This window comes from Moschus berezovskii, chromosome 16 (assembly GCF_049115385.1).
Source record: "Moschus berezovskii isolate FMDL1 chromosome 16, NW_MosBer_1.0, whole genome shotgun sequence".
NCBI classification, from domain to species: Eukaryota; Metazoa; Chordata; class Mammalia; order Artiodactyla; family Moschidae; genus Moschus; species Moschus berezovskii.
In genome coordinates this window covers 45,577,298-45,601,216 of record NC_142475.1, presented here as the reverse complement: position 1 = coordinate 45,601,216, position 23,919 = coordinate 45,577,298, and the positions used below count along the sequence as shown (strand labels likewise).

Genomic DNA, 23,919 nt, shown 5'->3' with positions numbered 1-23,919 from the left:
GTGTCTCTTTTGCAACCCCATGGACTGTAGCCCACCAAGCTCCTCTGTCCATGGGATTTCCCCTGCAATCATACTGGAGTGGGTTGCCATTTCCTCCTCTAGGAGGTCTTCCTGACCCAGGGATTGAACCTGCGTCTCCTGTATCTCCTTCATTGGCAGGTGGGTTCTCTATCACTGAGCCACCTAATCGGCTCTACCCCAATACAAAACAAAAAGTTTTTTAAAAAAGAAAGAATGGGATATGTTAGCTTTCACAGTTGTCCTTCCACCCCTCTTTGCATCTGGTGCATAGTTTACAGGCTACAAGAAAAAAGGCATGGCCAGAGGCTGTGACAGTGTCCATGTGTAGGTCAAAAACTGATAAACTTCTACCTAAAAAGGAAGAAATTCAATCGTGAGAATGTTTAGGCCATATTTGAAACTTATCTGAACATTTTTCATGATAAAATCAGTGTATTTTTATATGTAGACTAAATATCTTATTGATTGAATTTTGCCTTGCTAACCAGGAATCGCTATAGACCTAAATCTTCATCTGTAAAAACTATCTTTGGAAAACATGTAATTTAGCCACCGTTAAATAATTACCTACTAGGTGCAATATATATTTAAGCTCTAATCATGACCTTTTCAGGTCTATTACCTGAAGAGTAAATGCCTCATAGCTGATTTGAGTCCAAAATGTGACCTATAAGCTAAGGTTGTAGTTTAAATTGATGGAATCAATTGTTTTAAAATTAACTATTTAAGTCATATATAACTAAATAAACATTTAGTTTATTTAAATGTGTAAATGTGTTAAATAAACATTTACCTAATCAAAAATTGGGTCTTTTATTTTGAGTCAGATCACATAATTGAAAAACCCACATGATGTTTAGAAACCAATACGAATCAATGGTCTATCAATAATATTAATTTCTATCAAATCTTGAATTGTTTAATTAAGAGATTAATAAAAATGTCCTAAACTGGCAGTAATGCCCAGGCATAATTCAATCTATAGCAATTTCTTATAACAAAGATTTATAGCCATATCAACCTTAAAACAAAGATTTGCTAAATAGATATGCTAGTGATCAATGAAAATTAATCACCCCAACTTACATTCTAGAAATGTTATTAAATAAATCACTTGAATCAATTCAAAGCCCAAAGCGTAACAGAAGTGCGAAAAGTAATAAATAAAAGGTCAGAAATCTAAATGTCAGGACTAAGAAAGGATCAATACAAAAATAACACAGAAGCTATACACAAATATATAAGTTGTCAAAGTCATGTTGAAAAACTAAAAGATCTGTATTTGGGGTGGGAGGGAACGTGAAAGGTAACCTGCCTTCTCTCTCATTGATGGAAATTATCCAAAGCTCAGCTTAGGAAACATGAGGATAATGTTACCTTTATATGGATCATCAGAGTAAAATAATAAGTATAATTTAATAATAACTATTACTATTGTTCCAGCTTCCCAGTATTACAACTTCCCAGTTGGCGCCTGTGGTAAAGAATCCACCTGCCAACGCAGGAGACACAAGAGACAACGTTTCAGTCCCTGGGTTGGGAAGATCCCCTGGAGGAGGAAATGGCAACCCACTCCAGTATTCTTGCCTGAAAAATCTCATGGACAGAGGAGCCTGTGGGTTACATCCATGAGGTCGCAGAGTCAGACACGACTGAGCACGCGTGCATGTGCGTGTGATGGTTATTGTCACTCGAGGGTAGAAATTATGACCCAGTGCACACACATACACACGCACACATGCAAATCAACAAACATTTTACAAAGCATTATTTTCTTTTTTTTTTTTTTTTGGTGGCCTTTTGTGTTCTTCGTTCTCTGACCAGGGATTGAACCCATTCCCCTAGCAGTGGAAGTGTGGAGTCTTAACCACTAGATGACCTGGGAATTCCCAAAAGTATAATTCCCTATCATACTTTTTTTAATGCTGATTCTGACTCTCAGAACTTCTGACCCATAAAAGGGCTGGAGCTCACAGTTTGAAAAATGCCGTTCTAGGGAGTTGTTCAGAGTTAGCTGCCACCCTGGTCTGGTAGGATATGCTTACTAGGGGCTTGAATAACAGAGACAGGGGTACATGCTATACATGGTATAGCATGAAAAAGTCCCACCACTTTTAACTTATAAACCACCACTAGAGGAAATATTTAAAATTGGACTTTTTACCCAGGGAACTCTACTCGGTACTCTGTAATGCCTTATATGGGAAAAGAATCTAAAAAAGAGTGGAGATATATAGATATATATATATATAACTGATTAAATCAACTATACTCCAATACATTTTTTTTATTTTATTTTTTTTATTTATTTTATTGGAGGCAAATTACCTTACATTAATATATTGGTTGGTTTTGTCACACATTGACATGAATCTGCCCCGGGTGTACATGTGCTCTCTCTCCCTCCCGAACCCCCTCCCACCTCCCTCCTCCCCGTATCCTCCCTCCATGTCATCCCCGTGCACCAGCCCCAAGCATCCTGTATCATGCGTCAAACCTGGACTGGTCACTTATGATAATATACATTTTTTAAAAATTATTTATCAGGCTTTCTGTTGTTGCTCCACCTTTATTTATAGCTACAGATAATTTTCTCTTATCTCATTTATAGCAAATTTCTCCAAAAACTAACAACAAATGCTGTCTTTTTTATGCACTGAATTTTAACTACAGAACTGAAGAATTGTTTTTTTTTAAAGACTGCTTTTTCTCTATATTATCATAATTTTGGGAGTGCTGGTACTAATGATCACAGAAGGAAAGTGTCTTAGTATACATCAGTTCAGTTCAGTTCAGTCACTCAGTCATGTCTGACTCTCCGCGACCCCATGAATCACAGCACGCCAGGCCTCCCTGTCCATCACCAATTCCCGGAGTTCACTCAAACTCATGTCCACAGAGTCGGTGATGCCATCCAGCCATCTCATTCTCTGTTGTCCCCTTCTCCTCCCATCCCCAACCTTTCTCAGCATCAGAGTCTTTTCCAGTGAGTCAACTCATCGCATGAGGTGGCCAAAGTATTGCAGTTTCAGCTTTAGCATAAGTCCTTCCAATGAACACCCAGGATCGATCTCCTTTAGAATGGACTGGCTGGATCTCCTTGCAGTATAAGGGACTCTCAAGAGTCTTCTCCAACACCACAGTTCAAAAGCATCAATTCTTCGGCGATCAGCTTTCTTCACAGTCCAACTCTCACATCCATACATGACCACGGGAAAAACCATAGCCTTGACCAGATGGACCTTGGTTGGCAAAGTAATGTCTCTGCTTTTTAATATACTATCTAGGTTGGTCATCGCTTTCCTTCCAAGGAGTGTCTTTTAATTTCCTGGCTGCAATCAGCATCTGCAGTGATTTTGGAGCCCAAAAAAATAAAATCTGACACTGTTTCCACTGTTTTTCCATCTATTTCCCATGAAGTGATGGGACCAGATGCCATGATCTTTGTTTTCTGAATGTTGAGCTTCAAGCTAACCTTTTCACTCTCCTTTCACTTTCATCAAGAGGCCTTTGAGTTCCTCTTCACTTTCTGGCATAAGGGTAGTGTCATCTGCATATCTGAGGTTATTGATATTTCTCCCGGCAATCTTGATTCCAGCTTGTGTTTCTTCCAGCTCAGCGTTCCTCATAATGTACTCTGCATATAAGTTAAATAAGCAAGGTGACAATATACAGCCTTGACGTACTCCTTTTCCTATTTGGAACCAGTCTGTTGTTCCATGTCCAGTTCTTAGTATACATAACTTGTACAAAAACACCCCAAAAAAAATCTTTTATATTTTACTAGAATTTGAGACATAAAGCATTGGAAGAGGGACATATGTAATACATTTTGTTGTTCAGTCCCTAAGTCGTATTTGACTCTCTGTGACCTCACGGACTGCAGCATGCCAGGCTTCCCTGTGCTTCACTGTCTCCCTGGATAGGGAAGTGATTTGCTCAAATTCATATCCACTGAATCAGTGATGCCATCCAACCATCTCATCCTCTGTCACCCCTTCTCCTAATGTATGTACAGATGTAATATTTATAATATATAATATACATACATATAACGTACATAATATATCACATAAATAACGTACATAATATATCACATAAATTAGTGCTAAGGGCAATGTGACTAGTGATTAAGTAATCCTCATCATTCTATATTTTAATGTTTCAGCTGTACAGCATTATAATTTGGTGTTTATATATGCCAAAAAGTGATCACCAGCACAGCGCTAGTTACCATCCACCTAAAACTGGGTTTTTTAATTTCCTAACATCAACTGGGTTTTTTAATTTGTTGCTAACTTGACCATTCTAATATGGTATTCTGTAGAATATCCTTATTTATCTTTTTCCTACATCTTGCCAGTTTGAATGAATTTTGCAGCTTCCAGACCTTCATGTTCTAACTTGTACTGGGCTGCTATTTAGAACACAGGTGTTAATTACCTACTTAACAAATCGTAGCTATTTACTTCCAACAGTAAACACAACTTAGTTTTTCTCAATTAGGAACTGTTCTTCCTGCTGACTAGGGTTCCAAACCCCTATGACTTCCCTCTCCTTTGCAAATAACATATTCACTATTGAAGGGAATAAATGTAATGGCTCCTTGAGTGTTCTCAGCACTGCCTCTCATTAAATACTGGACCTTTTAATTGAATGATACAACTAAATTGTATTAATTTCCCAAGGCTTCTGTAACAAAATCCCAGAAACTGGGTGACCTAAAACATAGGCGTTTATTCTCTCACAGTTCTGGAGGCTAGAAGTCTGAAATCAAAGTGTCTAAAAACTCTTAAAGAGAAATCCTCCCTCGCTTCTCCCTAGCTTTTGATGTTTGCTCTGAGAAGTCCTTGAAATTCATTGCCTCAGAGCTGCAAAACTCCAATCTCTGCCTCCATCGTTACCTGGCCATCTTCCCTCCAAGAATGTGTCTCTCTAGATTTCGTATAAGGACAGTTGCCGGATTTAGGATCCACCCTAATCAAATACAACCTCATCTTAACTAGTCACATTTGCAAAGACTATTTCCAAATATTTTCTGAGGTTCTGGGTGTACATGAATTTGTTGTTGCTGTTTAGTCGCTCAGTCGTGTCTGACTCTTTTGCAACCCCATGGACTGTAGCCTGCCAGGCTCCTCTGTCCATGGGATTTCCCAGGCAAGAATACTGAAGTGGGTTGCCATTTCCTTCTCCAGGGGATCTTCCCAACCCAGGGATCAAATGTTTATATCCTGTATTGGCAGGTGGATTCTTTACCACTGAACCACCAGGGAAGCCCACATGAATTTGGGGGCATACTATTCAATCCGGTAGGCTGACTTTCTCAAAGGACTAAACCATACCCACCAGTCAGTAACATCCACATACTCAAACTAAATGGCAATTTCATAGGAAAGAATAAAGCGCTAACTTCAAACAAGAAATGGTAAGAAAAAGTCTTTCTGCCTCTAACATTATGTACTCATTTACAATTCTAGAAACTCTAGAATCCATGTTTTTAAAGGTACTCGGATCATACAAATATTGGCATGTCTATAGAACTTTCAGTTCAGTTCAGTTCAGTTCAGTCCCTCAGTCGTGTCCGACTCTCCGCGACCCCATGAATCACAGCACGCCAGGCCTCCCTGTCCATCACCAATTCCCGGAGTTCACTCAAACTCATGTCCACAGAGTCGGTGATGTCATCCAGCCATCTCATTCTCTGTCGTCCCCTTCTCCTCCCGCCCCCAATCCTTCCTAGCATCAGAGTCTTTTCCAGTGAGTCAACTCGTCACATGAGGTGGCCAAAGTATTGCAGTTTCAGCTTTAGCATAAGTCCTTCCAATGAACACCCAGGATCGATCTCCCTTAGAATGGACTGGTTGGATCTCCTTGCGGTACGAGGGACTCTCAAGAGTCTTCTCCAACACCACAGTTCAAAAGCATCAATTCTTCGGCGATCAGCTTTCTTCACAGTCCAACTCTCACATCCATACATGACCACGGGAAAAACCATAGCCTTGACTAGACGGACCTTGGTTGGCAAAGTAATGTCTCTGCTTTTTAATATACTATCAAGTTTGGTCATAACTTTCCTTCCAAGGAGTAAGTGTCTTTTAATTTCATGGCTGCAATCAGCATCTGCAGTGATTTTGGAGCCCAAAAAAATAAAGTCTGACACTGTTTCCACTGTTTTTCCATCTATTTCCCATGAAGTGATGGGACCAGATGCCATGATCTTTGTTTTCTGAATGTTGAGCTTCAAGCCAACCTTTTCACTCTCCTCTTTCACTTTCATCAAGAGGCTTTTGAGTTCCTCTTCACTTTATAACTGCCAAAATACTGCCATGCATTATGTCATTTCATCATCACTGTACCCTAGTCATGTTAATGAACTTGTCATGATTAATCCTAGTCTATACATAATGAACTGCAAAGAGATCCAACCAGTCCATCCTAAAGGAGATCAGTCCTGAGGTTCATAGTAAGGACTGATGTTGAAGCTGAAACTCCAAAACTTTGGCCACCTGATGCAAAGAGCTGACTCATTTGAAAAGACCTTGATGCTGGGAAAGATTGAAGGTAGGAGAAGAAGGGGACAACAGAGGATGAGGTAGTAGATGCCATCACTGACTCAATAGACATGAGTTTGAGTAAACTCCAGGAGTTGGTGAGTGACTGGGAGGCCTGGCGTGCTGCATGCAGTTCATGGGGTCGCAAAGAGTCGGACATGACTGACTGAACTGAACTGATACATAATGAAACTGAGCCTCCATGTCTTGACTCAGGTTATGCAGTTAATTTAATAATGCAGAACTAGGAGAAAGGTCAGGTCATCTGACTCCTCATCCAGTGTTCTTTCTACTGCCAAGTACATGAAAGTGTTTGAAGTAATGACTGGGACTTCTCTGGTGGTCCGATAGTTAAGAATCCACCTGTCAATTCAGGGAACACTGGTTCAATCTGTGGTCCCATATGCCTCAAAGCAACTAAGCCAGTGAGCCACAACTACAAAGCCCACACACCTAAGAGCCCATGCTCTGCAAGAAGAGAAGCCACAGCAATGAGAAGCCCTCTGCAACAAAGAGTAGCCCCTACTTGCCGCAATTAGAGAAAGCCCGCACACAGCACTGAAGATCCAGAGCAGTCAAGAGCATAATAAATAAATGATTTTAAAATAAATAGATAAAGTAATGACTGTCAACTGAAGACTGAGAGAGGATGTCTAGGCAGGATTAGAGGCCATTTCTGCATCATCCTTAAGGCTTTTTCTAGTTAACTACATCCACCCACCCTAGAACCTCTGAACAGGTTTGAAAATCCTTGCAAGGTCAAACAACTCACCTGAGATCCCCTGGTTAAAAATCTATAGAAGAGCCTCCTAAGCCAATTTTTTAATAAACTAAACATATATATGTATTTTAATTAAAAAATGAATATTATATGGATTTCTGTCTGAGGTCAGAGCTTCTCAAGCTTCAATGTGTATTGAATCACTTGGAAATCTTGTGAAAATAGATTCGGATTCAGTGAGCCGTCAGGATAGAGCCTGAGATTCTGCATTTCCAATAATCTCCTGGTGATGTCACTAGTTCCAGAACCACATTTTGAGTGACAAAGTCTTAAGTAGCCTTCCTGATAGAACCCAGGAACAACTCAGTACAGATCAGAGTAAGTCTTTGTGATTGTAGAAAGTGTTCACCTCAGACAGCTATAAACAGCAGGACCCCTTTGCCCAATAAACATCTCCTTATTCCCTAAGAAGTACAGAAGAGCTCGAGCCCAGTCAAATCATGGTTGCTGTCAAAAGAAGTCAAACGAGGTCCATTAAAGGCCCTTGTTTGTGATGCTTGGCTTCTTGACATGAACACCTCTCATCCATGTAACAGAAGCTTCCATGAACTGCTGAAGCCCACTGGCCCTGGGACAGCAAAGCCTGCCCGCAGCAGCAGGTAGAAGGTGAACCGTGCATGTTTTCGGCAGGCACAGCTCGGTTTGTCTCCCATCTCAACTTTACCTTGGCAGGCAGCTTCATTTTAGCATTTCCCTAGTCTGTCTTCTATTTTCTGGCAATCTATAATGTAGTCTTAATGATGTTGACTCCAAAAGTACTTTTTAGAAGAGAGGTGTGTACTGCGGAGTTTCATTAAAAGGAAAAATAATGATTGCATTACTGCTTTCGTTGTTTTCTTTCTTTGAAGCTGCTGGGACATAGTGTTTAGATATGAGGATAATGGTGGAAATAAATCCTTGCAATTCCCTGTTAATGGTGATTGATGAGCTGATGAGGCCGACTAGGTGTCCGAGGAACACAGCCAGTTTTTAATGGCACTTTAATTCTGGAAGTGTAGGAGACTTCCTTGCAGAAATTGGAAGTTGGAGTGGGTGAGAAGTAATTCAACAAATGAGCATGTTTTCAGTGACCAGCTAGCATAAATGGATTGTTAAACTAGTCTTTGCCCTGTGTGATTTCAGAATGTACACTTAGGGTACAATTTTACAAAAGAAAATAGTTCTGGCAAATAATAGAGTGTGTGTTTCATAATGTTTTCAGGTAGCAAGAAACTGTGGTCTCACTCTCAGGGAGAAATTTACCTGTTTCTATTTTGAAACTTGAAGTTCTTATTCGTCGTGTGCATGTTCAGTCATGTCCAACTCTTTGCAGGCTCATGGACAGTACCCCACCAGGCTCCTCTGTCCATGGAATTTTCCAGGCAAGAATACTGGAGTGGGTAGCCATTCCCTGCTCTAGATCATCTTCCCAAGCCAGGGATTGAACCCACGTCTCTTGTGTCACCTGCATTGGCAGATGGATTCTTGACTACTGCAACTACTAGAATTTATTTAATATTTATTTTTATTTATTTATTTGTCTGTGCCAGGTCTTTGTTGCAGCACTCAGTATCTAGTTCCCTGACCAGGGATCAAACCCAGAACCCCTGCATTGGGAGCTCAAAGTCTTAGCCACTGGACCACCAGGAAAGCCCCTATAATTTTTTGAGATGAGGATATATCATTTTCAAAGACTAAGGATGATTTAAGTCAAGGATCACTCAGAGTTTTTACCTTAGAAGATAATAATGGAGATTTGTCAAGGCTACTCAGTCTTCTTGATAAACTTCGTCATAAATATGGCAGAGTCCTAGAGTCTCCATCTCCACAGCAAGTAAGGCTGTGATTTTATTTATACAGTGGTCCCTCACCATCTGCATGGCATTGGTTCCAGGACACCCCTGGATTCCAGAAACCATGGATACTCCAGTCCCTTACATAAAATGATGTAGTACAACCAGCCTTCCCTATATGCAGGTACAAGACCCATGGATGTGGAGGTCAACTGTAAATACTGCTGCCCTTGCAACAGAAACTTCACTTCTTATCTTCATTTGCAACACTACCCCAATCTGTTCCACACGTTGTAGTGTATGTTCTTCCTAACAAGTCTGAGCATTCCTTCCCTTGCTTAAAGTGTCTATGGCTTTTCCTCCTTACAGCAGTGTCCTCATGCTTTAGCGAGCATCAAAGTCACCCAGAGGACTTGTGGAAACAGATGCTGGTCCTCTCTCCAGAGCATCTGATTCAGTAGGGGCTTCCCTAGTGCCTCAGACAGTAAAGAATCTGCCTGCAATTCAGGAGACCTAGGTTAGGATCCATGAGTTGGGAAGATCCCCTGGAGGAGGGCATGGCAACCCACTCCAGTATTCTTGTCTGGAGAATCCCCACGGACAAGAAGAGCCTGGTGGGCTACAGTCCACGGGGTCGCACAGATTCAGACACGACTGAGTGACTAAGCACAGCACAGCACAGGTGTGGAGTGAGGCCTGAGGATCGGTGTTTCTCACAAGTTACCATGTAATGTTGATGCTGCTGGTTCAGGGACCACATTTTGAGGAAAACTGATCTTCAAAAGGAAACCCACCAAACTCTCCACTGGCACATCTAGCACCCTTCAGAATTTGCCCATTGCCTGACTTCCCACAAGTATCCCATCTGCATCCAATCTCACCAGCCTCATTGGGTCCCTGGGACCAGGGCTGCCACAAGCTTGTGAAGGTTGTTTCCTGAACAAATGACATAGACATCGTTCACATTCTTTTTTACTTTTTTAAATATTTATTTATTCATTTGGCTGTGCCAGGTCTCATTTGTGGCATGTGGCATCTAGATCCCTGACCAGGGATAGAAGAATTGGGAGCATGGAGTCTCAGCCCCTGGACCACCAGGGAAGCCGCCGTCTTTCACATTCGTGTCTCCTTATTGGTGCCCTCTGGAGCTGACCAGTGCATAGCCTTCACTCTTATGTTCCGTTCCGTCGCTCAGTCGTGTCCGACTCTTTGCGACCCTGTGGACTGTAGCCTACCAGGCTTCTCCGTCCATGGGATTCTCCAGACAAGAATACTGAAGTGGGTTACCGTTTCCTTCTCCAGGGGATCTTCCCGACCCAGGGATTGAACCCGGGTCTCCCGCATTGGAGGCAGATGCTTTAACCTCTGAGCCACCAGGGAAGCCCCATTCTTATATGTAGCAGCCCTGAAATCACCATGGAACCCTATGGATGCCCCAGTCATACAAAATTAACTGGAACTTTCTGGGCTAATGGTCTGGGCTTTACGGCTTTACCTACCCTGTCCTCTCAGCACATTGTGCCCTATAACCCCCTTTCTGTATGGAAACTTCTACCCATCTTTCACAAAAAGAAGTTTTGATTAGAATTGTTCTGAGAACCAAGGAAACCCTTTTCCAACAGGAAAGGGAAGAATGTTATTAAATCAGGATGGAACTGTAAATACTCTGGTGTTCAAAACACCCTAGGTGTTTAAAATCTGGTTTTTTCCTCCCTCGGTTTTCATGAATTGTCTTTCCAAAGAACTAGAAAACTGATAAGGAGAAAAGGGAAGGAAACTTCTCTTCATTGTCTTGTTTTAGGTCTTCACACACATAAGATATTTATATAGATGTGGTATTTTAATAAAATATACTTGTAAATAAATATTAAATGGAATCTGCAATATTTGTTAAGCTTACACTTTCATGAAGTTTTTGTGACTTTTCGCTGATGTTTTATTTTTGGTTACATGGGACAGTGATATATATGTACATTTTTTCATATTCTTTTATTGAAGTATAGTTGTATGTATGTACTTTTTAATATATAACCTACATTATTAATTCTTCTCAGTGCCTTAACATTTATTCCATAAACCTGAATCCACCCATATCTATACATGGAACTATCACTTTATTCACTGGTTGGATTAACTGAGGTTCCAAGTAATGCTCAGAAAAAAAAAATGTGACATAGAATGAATACAACACTTTTCTTTAAGAAAATGTACCCTTCTGTGAAGGCGAAGCCCAAAGCTAATAAATAGTCAAAATCAGGCTTCTCAAAGAATAAGGTTAAAAAAAAAATGTAATCTGCTCTGTATAATGAAAAAAAAGAAAAAGAAAGGATTAATAAAATTACAGAGCTTAACCTAGGAAAAGATTATGTTGCTGAAGTTGTACAGTTGGTCTGTTATCACAAAATGGGCTATTGGTAATATGAATTTCTGTTGTTAAAAAATTCTATCATTGGCTAAAGCTTTTAGGCTGACATTGGACCATGTGGAAGCAAGAAAAATGACTAAGAATCTCTCTTATTCTTCTTTGGCGATTAGAAAACATTTGGCTTCCTCAAGATCTATTCTCCTTTCCTCCAGTTCTATGGACTTCTCTCTTCTTTTTTGGTTATTCATTTATTTAAAATAGATTTTCGAAGTATTTGCTCTGTTAGGCACTGCAAGCAATTCTGTAGAAAGAAAATAGGTAGTTATTCCGTTCCATTATTCCAAAAACCCTGTTTGAGAAGCAAAACTATCTTCTGTGAAATTGTCAAATGACTGTTTGAGAAGGTTGTAAGGCTTTAAGGGTGTTAACAGATCAAAACTCTGTCCAACATAGAGAACAGACTTGTGGACACAGCGAAGGCAGGTGAGGGTGGGACAAACTGAGAGAGGAGCACTGAAATATATACATTCAGTTCAGTTCAGTTCAGTCGCTCAGTCGTGTCCGACTCTTTGCAACCCCATGAATCACAGCACGCCAGGCCTCCCTGTCCATCACCAACTCCCATAGTTCACTCAAACTCATGTCCATTGAGTCGGTGATGCCATCCAGCCATCTCATTCTCTTACCATATGTAAAACAGATGGCTACTGGGAAGTTGCTGTATAACACAGGGAGTTCAGCCTGGCTCATCTTCATGTTTACTTCCTGGCCCCTGAAGACTTTGTAAGAACAAATTACCTACAAAGAGGTTGTCTAATCACTGGAGTGGGTGTAAGATTAAAGGTGTCTCCATCTCACTGTTGCTCCTTTCTTTCAGAGTTACTGTGAATAAGATTTAAGTTCCCTCCACCAGCCTTCTACCTAATGAATTATTTCCTAAAACCTAATCTTTTAAAATAGGAAATATACCATGGGCTTATAGATGTGGCTTATTATGTGGCTTATTTCAGGAGATGCCAAGAAAATGTTAAAACAGTATCTTTCATCATAAGATAGCCAAATACTCTCTTCTCCAAAAAAAAAAAAAAAATTATATTAGAGAATAAAAAAAAAAAGTAAAATTTGATATTATGCAGAACCGAATTGTTTCTCACTGACCATCCCACCCCAAATGAAAAGCATCACGCAGGCTTCTGGCTGACATCAACTTGTGTGGATGACTCTCTTCAAACCCCTCATTCAACAGTCCATAAATGGGAAGGGATTGAATTCCTGGCTTCACATTATCCATGAGACCAAAATAATTCAAAATCAACTGAGCGTTTCGGGGATGTTCATCCTTTGCATGAGTCATGTGGTGCTAGCCTACAAAGGATTCATTACCAGAGAGCACCTAAGCACAGAATCTCTGTTGTCCCAGGAAGGCAAGGGGATATTTGGGAGAAGAAAGAGCTGAGCATCAACCAAGGGCCCCCATCCTTGGAGGAGAGCACCACAGTTTCAAAGAATAAGGAATGTTAGAACACAGTCCTGGATGGCTCTTCCTTAGGTGCAAATCACAGGATTTTTTTTTTCTGGTTTGCTTCTGAGAACAGCTCAAAATAGAAGATAGGTAGATGAAAGTCATGATATTTTTACCTACTTCTCACTTCTTCCCTCAACAAATGGTTTGGTCTTTGACTTACAGGCTCAGAAATGTCATTGTGCTTTGCCCTTTTTCTGAAAATAGAAAATGTTTCATGTTTCTAATAATGCTCATCACAGACCTTCTTCTGACAACTTAAATAAGTTGATGTTCTCCTGAAAATTCTTTTTTTAAAAAAAAAATTTTTTGGCCATGCTCTGTGGCATGTGAAATCCCACTTCCCCAGCCAGGGTTCGAACTTGCTTCTCCCCTGCATTAGAAGCATGGAGTCCTAACCACTGGACCACCAGGGAAGTCCTCTCCTGAAAATTCTTATCATCACATTTTCCCATGCTGATTTCTGTTGCTGATAAGGTTTTTGTTGTTGTTGTGTTTGTTCATCTGTTTCCACTAAGATAAAGCAGAAATGCTACAACTCATTCACTTTCACCTCTCCTCACACATTGGTCAAAAAAGGATAGTTTGGGGGAGATGAAAGAGAGAAAGTACCTGCAATGACCTCAGTGCAAGGTACCCAAGTTCCTGTGTATTTGAAGGAAGTATTGAAAGTTGGTGAATACAAAGCAGATTATCACTCGGAAGGCTGGAGCTTGAAAATATTTTGCATATTTTAAGACTCAAAATAAGTCAAGTTTTCACCCAAAGCAACCTCAGTCCATCTCTTTTTTTTAACTGAGATATAATTGACATATAATAGTATATTAGTTTTAGTTGTACAACATAATGAATTGATATATGCCTGTATTATGAAATGATTACCACAAAGAGCTGAGTTAACATCCATCATCTCAAGTAACATCACGTCTCATTTTTCCTGTGACGCGACTTTTAAGATTTATCGTCTTCAAAACTTTCAAATATTCAGCACAGTATTCCTAATTATAGTCACTGTGCTGTATACCCCAGGACTTAATTTACTTTTTTAATTTTTATTTTATATTGGAGCATAGTTGATTTACAATGTTGTGTTAGTTTAAGCTGTGCAACAGATTCAGTAATACATTTGTTTATATCCATTCTTTTTCAGATTCTTTTCCCATATAGGTTATTACAGAATGTCGAGTAGAGTTCCTTGTGCTTTACAGCAGATCCTTGTTGATTATCTATTAATTTATTTTATTATTAGAAGTTCATACCCTTTGACCAACGTTACCCATTTCATGCACCCACCCACCCAACCTCAGTCCAGCACTTAAATATTGGCAGACTAGATCATTCAGTCCTCAAGAAAACCCAGTTATCTGGATTTGACATGCAAACCACTGGTTAGGTGAAAGAATGTGCCTGTAAGTGTTTCAAATATGAACTACATCTAAAATTCTATTTAAGTGGGGGGAGAAGAGTTATGTTCATCATTCCTTCCCAATGCTGACCAACAGCTTCTTTTAGACACATCTCCAGCATTTCTTGAGTATAGTACTTTACATTTTATAGATGCTTCCTGTGCGTGATCTAGTCTGGTCCTTAACCACCCTCTGAGGCAGGCAAGGGGCAAATAGGAAGAACCTCGTTTTGCAGATGAGGGTGCTGAGTCTGGAGAAGAAACTGGCTTGTCTGCATGGCCAGCAGAAGTAGAGCCATGTGTGTGATTTAATTCCTTGTCCTATATTCTTTCCACCAGGAAACATCTGCTATCTTCAAAGGATATGAAATCAACAAGTTGGTAAAAAAAAAACTTATGGTTACCAAGGGGGAAAGTGGGAGGGGGGATAAATTGAGATTGATATATACACACTATTATATATAAAGTATATAACTAGTAAGAACCTACTGTATAGCACAGAGAACTCTACTCAATACTCTGTAATGACCTATATTGGAAAAGAATCTAAAAACGAGTGAATACACACACATATATAACTGGTTCACTTTCCTGTATGCCTGAAGCTAACACAACATTGTAAATTAACTATCAGAGTTAATTAGGCTTCCCAGGTGACTCAGTGGTAATGAATCTGCCTGCAATGCAAGAGACTCAGGAGACACGGGTTCAATCCCTGGGTTGGGAAGATCCCCTGGAGGAGGAAATGGCAATCCACTCTAGTATTCTTACTTGGAAAACTCCACGGGCAGAAAAGCCTGGTGGGCTACAGTCCATGGGGTCACAAAGAGTCAGACAGGACTGAGCAACTGAGCATGCATGCCATATTAATTAACATGACATAAATGTTGTAAATTAACATGATGCTTCAGTCACGTTCGACTGTTTGCGACCCCATGGACTGTAGACCTCCAGGCTCCTCTGTCCATGGAGTTCTCCAGGCAAGAATACTGAAGTAGGTAGTCATTCTCTTCTTCAGGGGATCTTCCTGACCCAGGGATTGAACCCAGGTCTCCTGCATTGTAGGCAGATGTTTTACCATCTGAGTATACTCCAATAAAAGTTATTTAAAAAAAAAAAAAAAACTAGTTGGTAAACAAAGGCAAATCTCCCACTGCCTTACACAAACAGAAATCAATGCAACCAAATTTGGGGACTCAGTAACACCAGTGCTGGGAGCCCTGTTCTTAACTCCATGTGATCCTCTGAATATCTGTGTCTAAGGAAGAATTAAATCATTATCCAGGCAATGCAAAAGGAAAGAAAAGTGTTTTCTGGAAAGCATATCTATTCCCAGGAACTAAATGCTTTGAACCTACAGAGTGGGATGGTTTAAAAAGCCTTATCATTTGAATTTTTTTTTTTCATAAGCAACAAAATTATATTTTGGCAGTTCAACCAAAATGATGGAATCAACTGTGACTAGCCCTTGGTTTGGTTTGAAGATGTGAATGGAATTAGTAAAATATTTTAGTTTAGAAAAAACTGCCAAATGTTAGAGGTGAAAGGAAGCTTGAAAATTATGTAATCCAATTCCAAGGGAGTTGACTGATATCACAGAGGTAACTGTTTGGAATTTCCGCTTCCTTTACCATGTACAAACATAAATCTACTTGCTGGGGCCAAAATAGCCAGCTCTAGAGACTGGTTATTAGAGGTAATATGGTTGAAAACCCAACTTGTGCATGATTATGATAAACGAAGCAATACCTAAATGTCATTAGGGTTTGCTGTACTAAAGTAAATATCCATGTTTAGACATGCATCCTGTAGCTTAGAGCAAAATTGCATGTTTATTCTATTTATTGTGTTCAAAAAAAAAAAAACACCTCTATCCTAAGACAATAATCTTGCATTTGGCTTGTTGCATCACACGTCATCTTTGGTACATACTGAATAATTTGTCTAAGATGCTGTCTTTCTGGGAGAACTCCAAGTTTCACAAGATATTTAAAATAAGCCATTCTTTTACATTGAAAGCAAATGGGCTTTGACAGAGTAAATCTGAACCTGAGACAGAAAAATCATGCACTTCAATACCTTATGGTTTCTTTAACATGAATGTGGAATTGTTAAGGGCTTGAATATCAGAATATTTTTCCTTTAGTAATGCTTTTCTTCAAGAATGTACTCCATGGCACTTCCCTGGTGGTCCAGCAACTATGATTCAATGCTACCAAAGCAGGAGGCCCCAGTTCAATTCCTGGTCAGGGAACAATATCTCACATGCCACAACTGAAGATCCCACGGGCAGTCAGAACCCAGTGAAGCCAAATAAATAAATATTAAAAAAGAATGTACTCCAAATTATGTTGTGTACATGCTAAATTCTCAGGTGCTAAAAGTAGCTATATTCAGTTGCCATCAACTAGACCATTAGACTGTATTAGAATTATACAATGTTCATTATTTCCCAAATTAGATAGCGAAGTAAACTGACCTATGATCTAGCTTGGATTGTGGAGTCAAGAAAAATTGAAGGTCCATGTTGACCTGCTTTGTTCTTTGTCTAAAAGGTTGGAAGACAGAAGAATGGTTTCATTTGTGTTTCTACTTTTTCTTGCTCTTGGAGGTGATAAACCTAAATAAAATGCACCCAAATGGGCAGGTAAACAGATAAGAAGAAATAAAAAATCTGGACTATGGGTTATCAGTACAAGAATGATGGTAGCAATCTCAGTATTTAAAAATGCCCAAAGGTATATTAGCAACAGTATGACCTTCTAGAAATAGAAAAGGACCTAGTTCCTTACGGTAAGAACATAAAAGTAGATGCAATCTGACCAATGCTTCCCAAGAATATTTATGTGATGGAATATTGTAAATATCCCCCTTCCATTAGCCTCTGAGGGTAGAGCTTCAGGGTGAGCATTCCCAACTTGTCCTTAAAAAACCCTCTGTATCCACTGTGCCCATGTGTGGTCAGTCGCTCCATCTTTTCCAACTCTTCGCAACCCCGTGGACTGTAGTCCACCAGGGTCCTCTGTCCATGGGATCTCCCAGGCAAGAAGGTTGCCATTTCCTCCTCCAGGGGATCCTCCTAACCCAGAGATCGAACCCACAGCTCTTACATCTCCTGCATTGGCAAGTGGATTCTTTGTCACTGAGCCACCTAGGAAGCCTGAATCCATTATCCATGGATTTATTTAAACCTTCTTGAGGGTATTTCTAACTTCAGCCTTCAAAGTTTCTCAGCATAGATGAAGAGATCCTTTATACTACTGTCATTCATTGATTCACATTTTTAAAGGAACTCCTGAAGTATATTCAGGTAAACAATAGTTTTGTTTAAGAAAAAACATATAAAACACTGGTAATTAAGTGCTGTTCTCTAAGTTAAGAAACTATAAATCTTAATGTCTACAGTGCATTCTTGAAAAAATATGGTTTTCCTTTATAGTGATCTAAGAGGAAAGGTAGGAGTTGGAAAAAACAGGAAGAAAAAACAATGAAAGGTATAAATGAGGCACAAGAGAAGAAAAGAGGCAGAGTAAGGAGGAAAACCCAAAAGCAGAGAAACTTAGGATAAAGAGGAGAGAAGTTCAGAAATAATAATGTCAGTTATAGTTCATTTTTTCCACAGACACATGTTTACTGAGCTGTGTCGCCTCAAGATACTTAATCATTGTTTACTGAACACTGAATGTCTAAATTAAACAGTGTCAGGATATTTTTCTCAGAGCTACATTTATTTACTTAGCGATGTATGTGTGCCACGATCTTCAGAAAGCCGTGAAATAACTCTAAGTGCTGTCTTCATTCGACAGATCTGTAAACTGAGACAGAGAGGTTAAGTCATTTGCCCAAAGTCACATAGTAATAAAATCAAGCTCAGAGGTCAGAATGACTGACCAAAATTCAGTCATTGATGCTCTTTTTCCTTTTTTTTTTTCTCCCCACACTGAAAGGCATGTAGGATCTTAACTCCCTAACCAGGGATTGAACCTGCACCCATTGCATTGGAAGGTGGAGTCTTAACCACTGCAGAATGTGAAAGTGTTATTCACTCAGCTGTATCTGACTCTTTGCAACCTCATAGACTGTAGCCTTTTTTTTTTCTTGTGCTGGGTCTTAGTATGCAGGATCTTCAATCATTTTCACGGCATGCATTATCTTTTAGTTGTGGTGGGATCTTGACTTGCAGCATGTGAACTCTTAGTTGTAGCATGTGATGTCTAATTCCCTGACTAGAGATTGAACCTAGGTCCCCTGCATTGGGAGCTCAGAGTCTTAGCCACTGGACTACCAGGGAAGCTCCCTCATCTTTATTTTTAAGCATAAAATTTACTAATCCTTCAAACTTTAAATAATAGTTTAGTATATTTTCTTAATACATTAATATTGTATGCATGTGTGCTCAGTTGCATCCGACTCTGTGACCCTGTGGACTGTAGCCTGCCAGACTTCTCTGTCCATGGGATCTCCAGGCAAGAATACTGGAGTGGGTAGCCATTCCCTTCCCTAGAATATCTTCCCAACCCAGGGATTGAACCTGGGTATCCTTTATTGCAGGCAGATTCTTTATTGTCTGAGTCACCACTGGATTGCTGGGGAAGTCCCTCCTTTTACTTCTTATTGAGTGCTTCCTCTTTCCTTCTATGTCTGACATCACACTGCTATTCCTCTGCCCTGAACCTAGATCACCTTGGACAATCATCAGTTTTTTCTTTATGGAAACTTTCTCAACTGAATGAAGTTAGCTCATAATCTTCTTCTCCCTCATGAGGCTGCCCAGAAGGCCACATGGCCCAGCATGGAGGCTCCTTGACTTGGTTATGTCTTCAGTGCTTGCCAGACAGATCACATTTGTTCTACGGAAGCATCGCTGTACCAAGGCCTTGTTATCTCTCTACATATAGTTCTGTGGTCACTGACTGATCAGTGATCAGTCACTTATCCTTTTTCCTTTTTTTTTTTTTTTTGGTCATACCTCGAGGCATGTAGGATCTTAACTCCCAACCAGGGATTGAACCTGTACCCACTGCAGGTGGAGGTGGAGTCTTAACTGGAAAGTGTGAAAGTGTTATTCGCTCAGTTGTGTCTGACTCTTTAGAATAAAACTTCTGGCAATCATGACTTTTTTCTAGCTTATATAGCAGGTATGGCAGTTCTTATAAAGAAACATCAACTGGGTGGTTCAGAGAGAAAAACAGCTAAGAGAGGGGAGGACTTCCCTGGTGGCTCAGGTGGTAAAGAACACACCTGCCAGTGCAGGAGATGCAAGAGACACAGGTTCCATCCCTGGGTTGGGAAGATCCCCTGGGAGAGGGTATGGAAAACTGCTCCAGAGGAGCCTGGTAAGCTACAGTCCATGGGGTTGCAAAGAGTAGGACACATCTGAGCACATACACACACACACACAAGAGAGGGGAGATGATTGTTCCCCGAAAACTCTTCCAGAGGGGCCTAAGAACAATGGGCAAGGTGTGGGGGGGGTGGATTTTTTTCAAATGGATTGATTAGACCATAGAATTTAAAGGTATGTTACACTAGGTTTATTTTATATATATATATAATTTTAATTAGAGTATAGTTGTTTTACAGTGTTAGGTTTGTTTCTGCTGTACAGCAAACTGAATCAGCTATTTGTGTGTGTATATATATATATATATCACCTCTTTTTTGGATTTTTTTTCCCATTTAGGTCACCACAGAGCACTGAATAGAGTGCCCTGTGCTATACAGTAGGTTCCCATTAGTTGCCTATTTTATCCATATTAGGCTTCTAAGTGAAATGAACTCATAAGAAGTGAATGTGTTTGTAAAGTTACCTTCTTGGAATACCTTTGAACAAGGCATATCATTTAAAAAACAGTGAGCCCCTATGTCTCCTGGCTGTGCCTAAGCAGCTAAGAGGCCCTGCTGACTTGCCTTTCTTTTCTTTTCCAGATCTTGGCTATCGTGTCCATCTTGTTCATCGTCCTCTCCACCATCGCACTGTCTCTCAACACGCTGCCAGAACTGCAGGAGATGGATGAATTCGGACAGCCCAATGACAACCCCCAGCTGGCCCACGTGGAGGCCGTGTGTATCGCCTGGTTTACCATGGAGTACCTTTTAAGGTTCCTGTCCTCACCCAACAAATGGAAGTTCTTCAAAGGCCCGCTGAACGTTATCGACTTGCTGGCCATCTTGCCCTATTACGTCACCATCTTCCTCACGGAGTCCAACAAGAGTGTGCTGCAGTTCCAGAACGTTCGCCGCGTGGTCCAGATCTTCCGGATCATGCGGATCCTCCGGATCCTGAAACTCGCCCGGCACTCGACGGGCCTGCAGTCCCTGGGCTTCACCCTCAGGCGGAGTTACAATGAACTGGGCTTGCTGATCTTGTTTCTGGCCATGGGGATAATGATATTCTCCAGCCTGGTATTTTTTGCTGAGAAGGACGAGGATGCTACCAAGTTCACCAGTATCCCGGCCTCCTTTTGGTGGGCCACGATCACCATGACGACCGTCGGTTATGGAGACATCTACCCAAAAACGTTGTTAGGGAAGATTGTGGGAGGTCTCTGCTGTATCGCAGGGGTTCTGGTGATCGCCCTTCCCATCCCAATCATTGTGAACAATTTTTCTGAGTTTTACAAGGAACAGAAACGCCAGGAGAAAGCCATTAAGAGGAGAGAGGCTCTGGAGCGCGCCAAGAGGAACGGAAGCATCGTGTCTATGAACTTAAAGGACGCCTTTGCTCGAAGTATGGAGCTGATAGATGTGGCTGTGGAGAAGACGGGCGAGTCGGCCAACACCAAGGGCTCCACGGATGACAATCACCTCTCTCCAAGCCGGTGGAAGTGGGCCAGGAAGGCTCTGTCGGAAACCAGCTCCAACAAGTCTTACGAGAATAAGTACCAGGAGGTCAGCCAGAAAGACTCCCATGAACAGCTGAACAACACTTCTTCCTCCAGCCCGCAGCATCTGAGCGCCCAGAAGCTGGAGATGCTGTACAATGAAATCACCAAGACGCAGCCTCACTCTCACCCGAACCCGGATGGCCAGGAGCAGGCCGAGAGGCCGTCCGCCTACGAGGAAGAGATAGAGATGGAGGAGGTGGTCTGCCCGCAGGAGCAGCTGGCGGTGGCACAGACCGAGGGCGTCGTGGACATGAAGAGCACATCCAGTATCGACAGCTTCACCAGCTGCGCCACCGACTTCACGGAGACCGAGAGGTCGCCCCTGCCGCCGCCCTCCGCGTCCCACCTGCAGATGAAGTTCCCACCCGACCTCACCGGCGAGGAGCACCAAAGAGCCAGGCCCGCCCCCTTCTTAGCCCTAACCAGGGAGAAGGGGCCCGCGGCCAGGGAGCCCACGCCAGAATACGCTCCGATCGACGTAACTGTGAACCTCGATGCCGCCAGCGGGCCCCAGGGTGGGCCCCACGGCCCCCTGCCGACGGACAGTGCCTCCGAGAGCCCCAAGAGCTCGCTGAAAGGCAGCAACCCGCTCAAGTCCAGATCGCTCAAGGTCAACTTCAAGGACAGCAGAGGCGGGGCCCCGCCAACCCCTCCCAGCACAGCCAGGCCGCTGCCGGTCACCGCGACGGACTTTCCACTCACCTCGCCCCAGCTCATCAGCACCATTCTCTTAGAAGAAACCCCCTCCCAGGGAGACAGACCCTTACTGGGTCCTGAGGTTCATTGTCAGGGACCCTCCAAAGGGCTGACGCCTCGGTTTCCCAAGCAGAAACTCTTTACTTTCCCCACCAGAGAGAGGAGGAGCTTCACGGAAATCGACACGGGGGAAGATGATGACTTCTTAGAGCTCCAGGGCACCACGAGGCGGGACAAGCAGGCAGACTCCAGCCCAAACTGCTTGACAGATAAGCCCAGTGATGGAAGAGACCCTTTAAGAGAAGAGGCCTGTGTGGGCTCTTCCTCTGCCCAGGACACAAGTCACAACTGTAGACAAGACGTTTACCATGGTGTGGCAGAAGTGAAAAAGGACAACAGTCAAGAAGGGTGCAAGATGGAAAACCATTTGTTTGCTCCAGAAATTCATTCCAACCCGGGAGATACAGGTTACTGCCCCACACGTGAAACCAGCATGTGACTAGTTACAAAAGCAATAATAACACTAAAATAAACAAACAAAAAAACTTGTTTCTTAAAAAATGCAGTTAATAATGCCTGTGAACTAAAACGTGGGGAGCCCCTCCCTCCCAAAAAAAGTGCAAAAAATGTTATTTTTGCATGGCATGAACAGTTTAGTTTCAGTACTGTTTAAAGAATCAAGACTCCATTTTTGTAACAAACAAAGATGACTGAAGAACATTGAACAAATAAAGAGAGCTCTATGAGGAACCGTATTCTGCCATGTCTGACATTTTTGATCCTTTCATTTCAAATTACAGAGTTTCGACTGTGAGCTTTTCTGTTATGATGAATTTTAGAATTTGCACATGAAAGGATGAAATGTCATTGCATGTGTTCATAATTGCGAGGCACAAGGTGCTTTGAGCTTGCAAAATGCATAACTTTGTAAATAATGGGGCTTGGGATGCAGAAGTGTCAAGAACAGACGGAAACAAGTTTCTGAGACACAGGCACTTCCTTCACAGCTACTGCCTGGAGGAGCTGTACAGACTTCTTGTTGCAAAACTGCAACCTCTTCTTAAACCATCTCACATATCTTGCTTTGGGTTATAAAGCTCTTATAAGTACATTTGTTTAAAGGAATACAGTATTTTTATTGACTGATGATATGACTCACAGGGTGCATTTTTCTTTTTGCTTCTGCTTAGTTGTGGCATTTGTGGTTTTATTTATAAATCAGGAAAATAGGCAAGATGTAATGACCAGATATCCAAAAACTTGAAATTGAGGCTTGAAATTTTGCCAGTCAATTACATATCCCTAATATTGTGGGGGAGAAAGTATGTATCATGTAACAGCCTGCACAGAAATGCATTTTTAAAAAATCTGAACATACTTAAAAGGTGATATTACACAAGTAAACTATTTTTTAATCTCACTCCACTTTTGTAAATCAGTTCTTTAAAAAAAAAAACTATATATTGGCCACCTAAAGATGACTATTTTCCACCTGTATCCAACATAACCTTTTCTATCTAAAAACCTAAAGATAGAATGTACATATGCCAAAATGGGAATTCTAAAAAGTGACTTTTGGCAAACTAAAAGCAGAGCTATTTAAGTCAGACTGCCACCCCACCCACCCCGACCACATAGATAGAGGTGGGTCTGGAAATGAGTTACATAGAAAGAACCCTGCTTTGATAATGGATCTTTCAGTATTTCCCAGTGTGAGGAGGGAACACTGCCAGGTGAGGAGGGCTGCAAACTCCAGCAGCACCATCCTGTAATTGCAGCACCTAGAAACACACTCTCACGTTTCCAGCGCCCCCAAGTGGTGGAGGATTGAAAGCAATATTTTCACCCTTTTTACTGAGAGGCGTGAAATGCACAGGTGTTAGGGTAGTTGGGGCTCAGTTCAGTTCAGATGGCGCTAG

General features: G+C 41.4%; 1 protein-coding gene across 1 annotated transcript in view; it reads left to right on the top strand.

Moving 5' to 3' along the window:
- KCNB2 (potassium voltage-gated channel subfamily B member 2) overlaps nt 1-23,444 on the top strand; it is a 450,306-nt gene extending 426,862 nt beyond the window's left edge. The window contains exon 2 of the mRNA XM_055432374.2: nt 20,346-23,444. Within this exon, the coding sequence (XP_055288349.1) occupies nt 20,346-22,499 (2,154 nt within the window). The 3' untranslated portion in view covers nt 22,500-23,444. The remainder of the gene's footprint in view (nt 1-20,345) is intronic.
- Nucleotides 23,445-23,919: the final 475 nt, after the last annotated feature.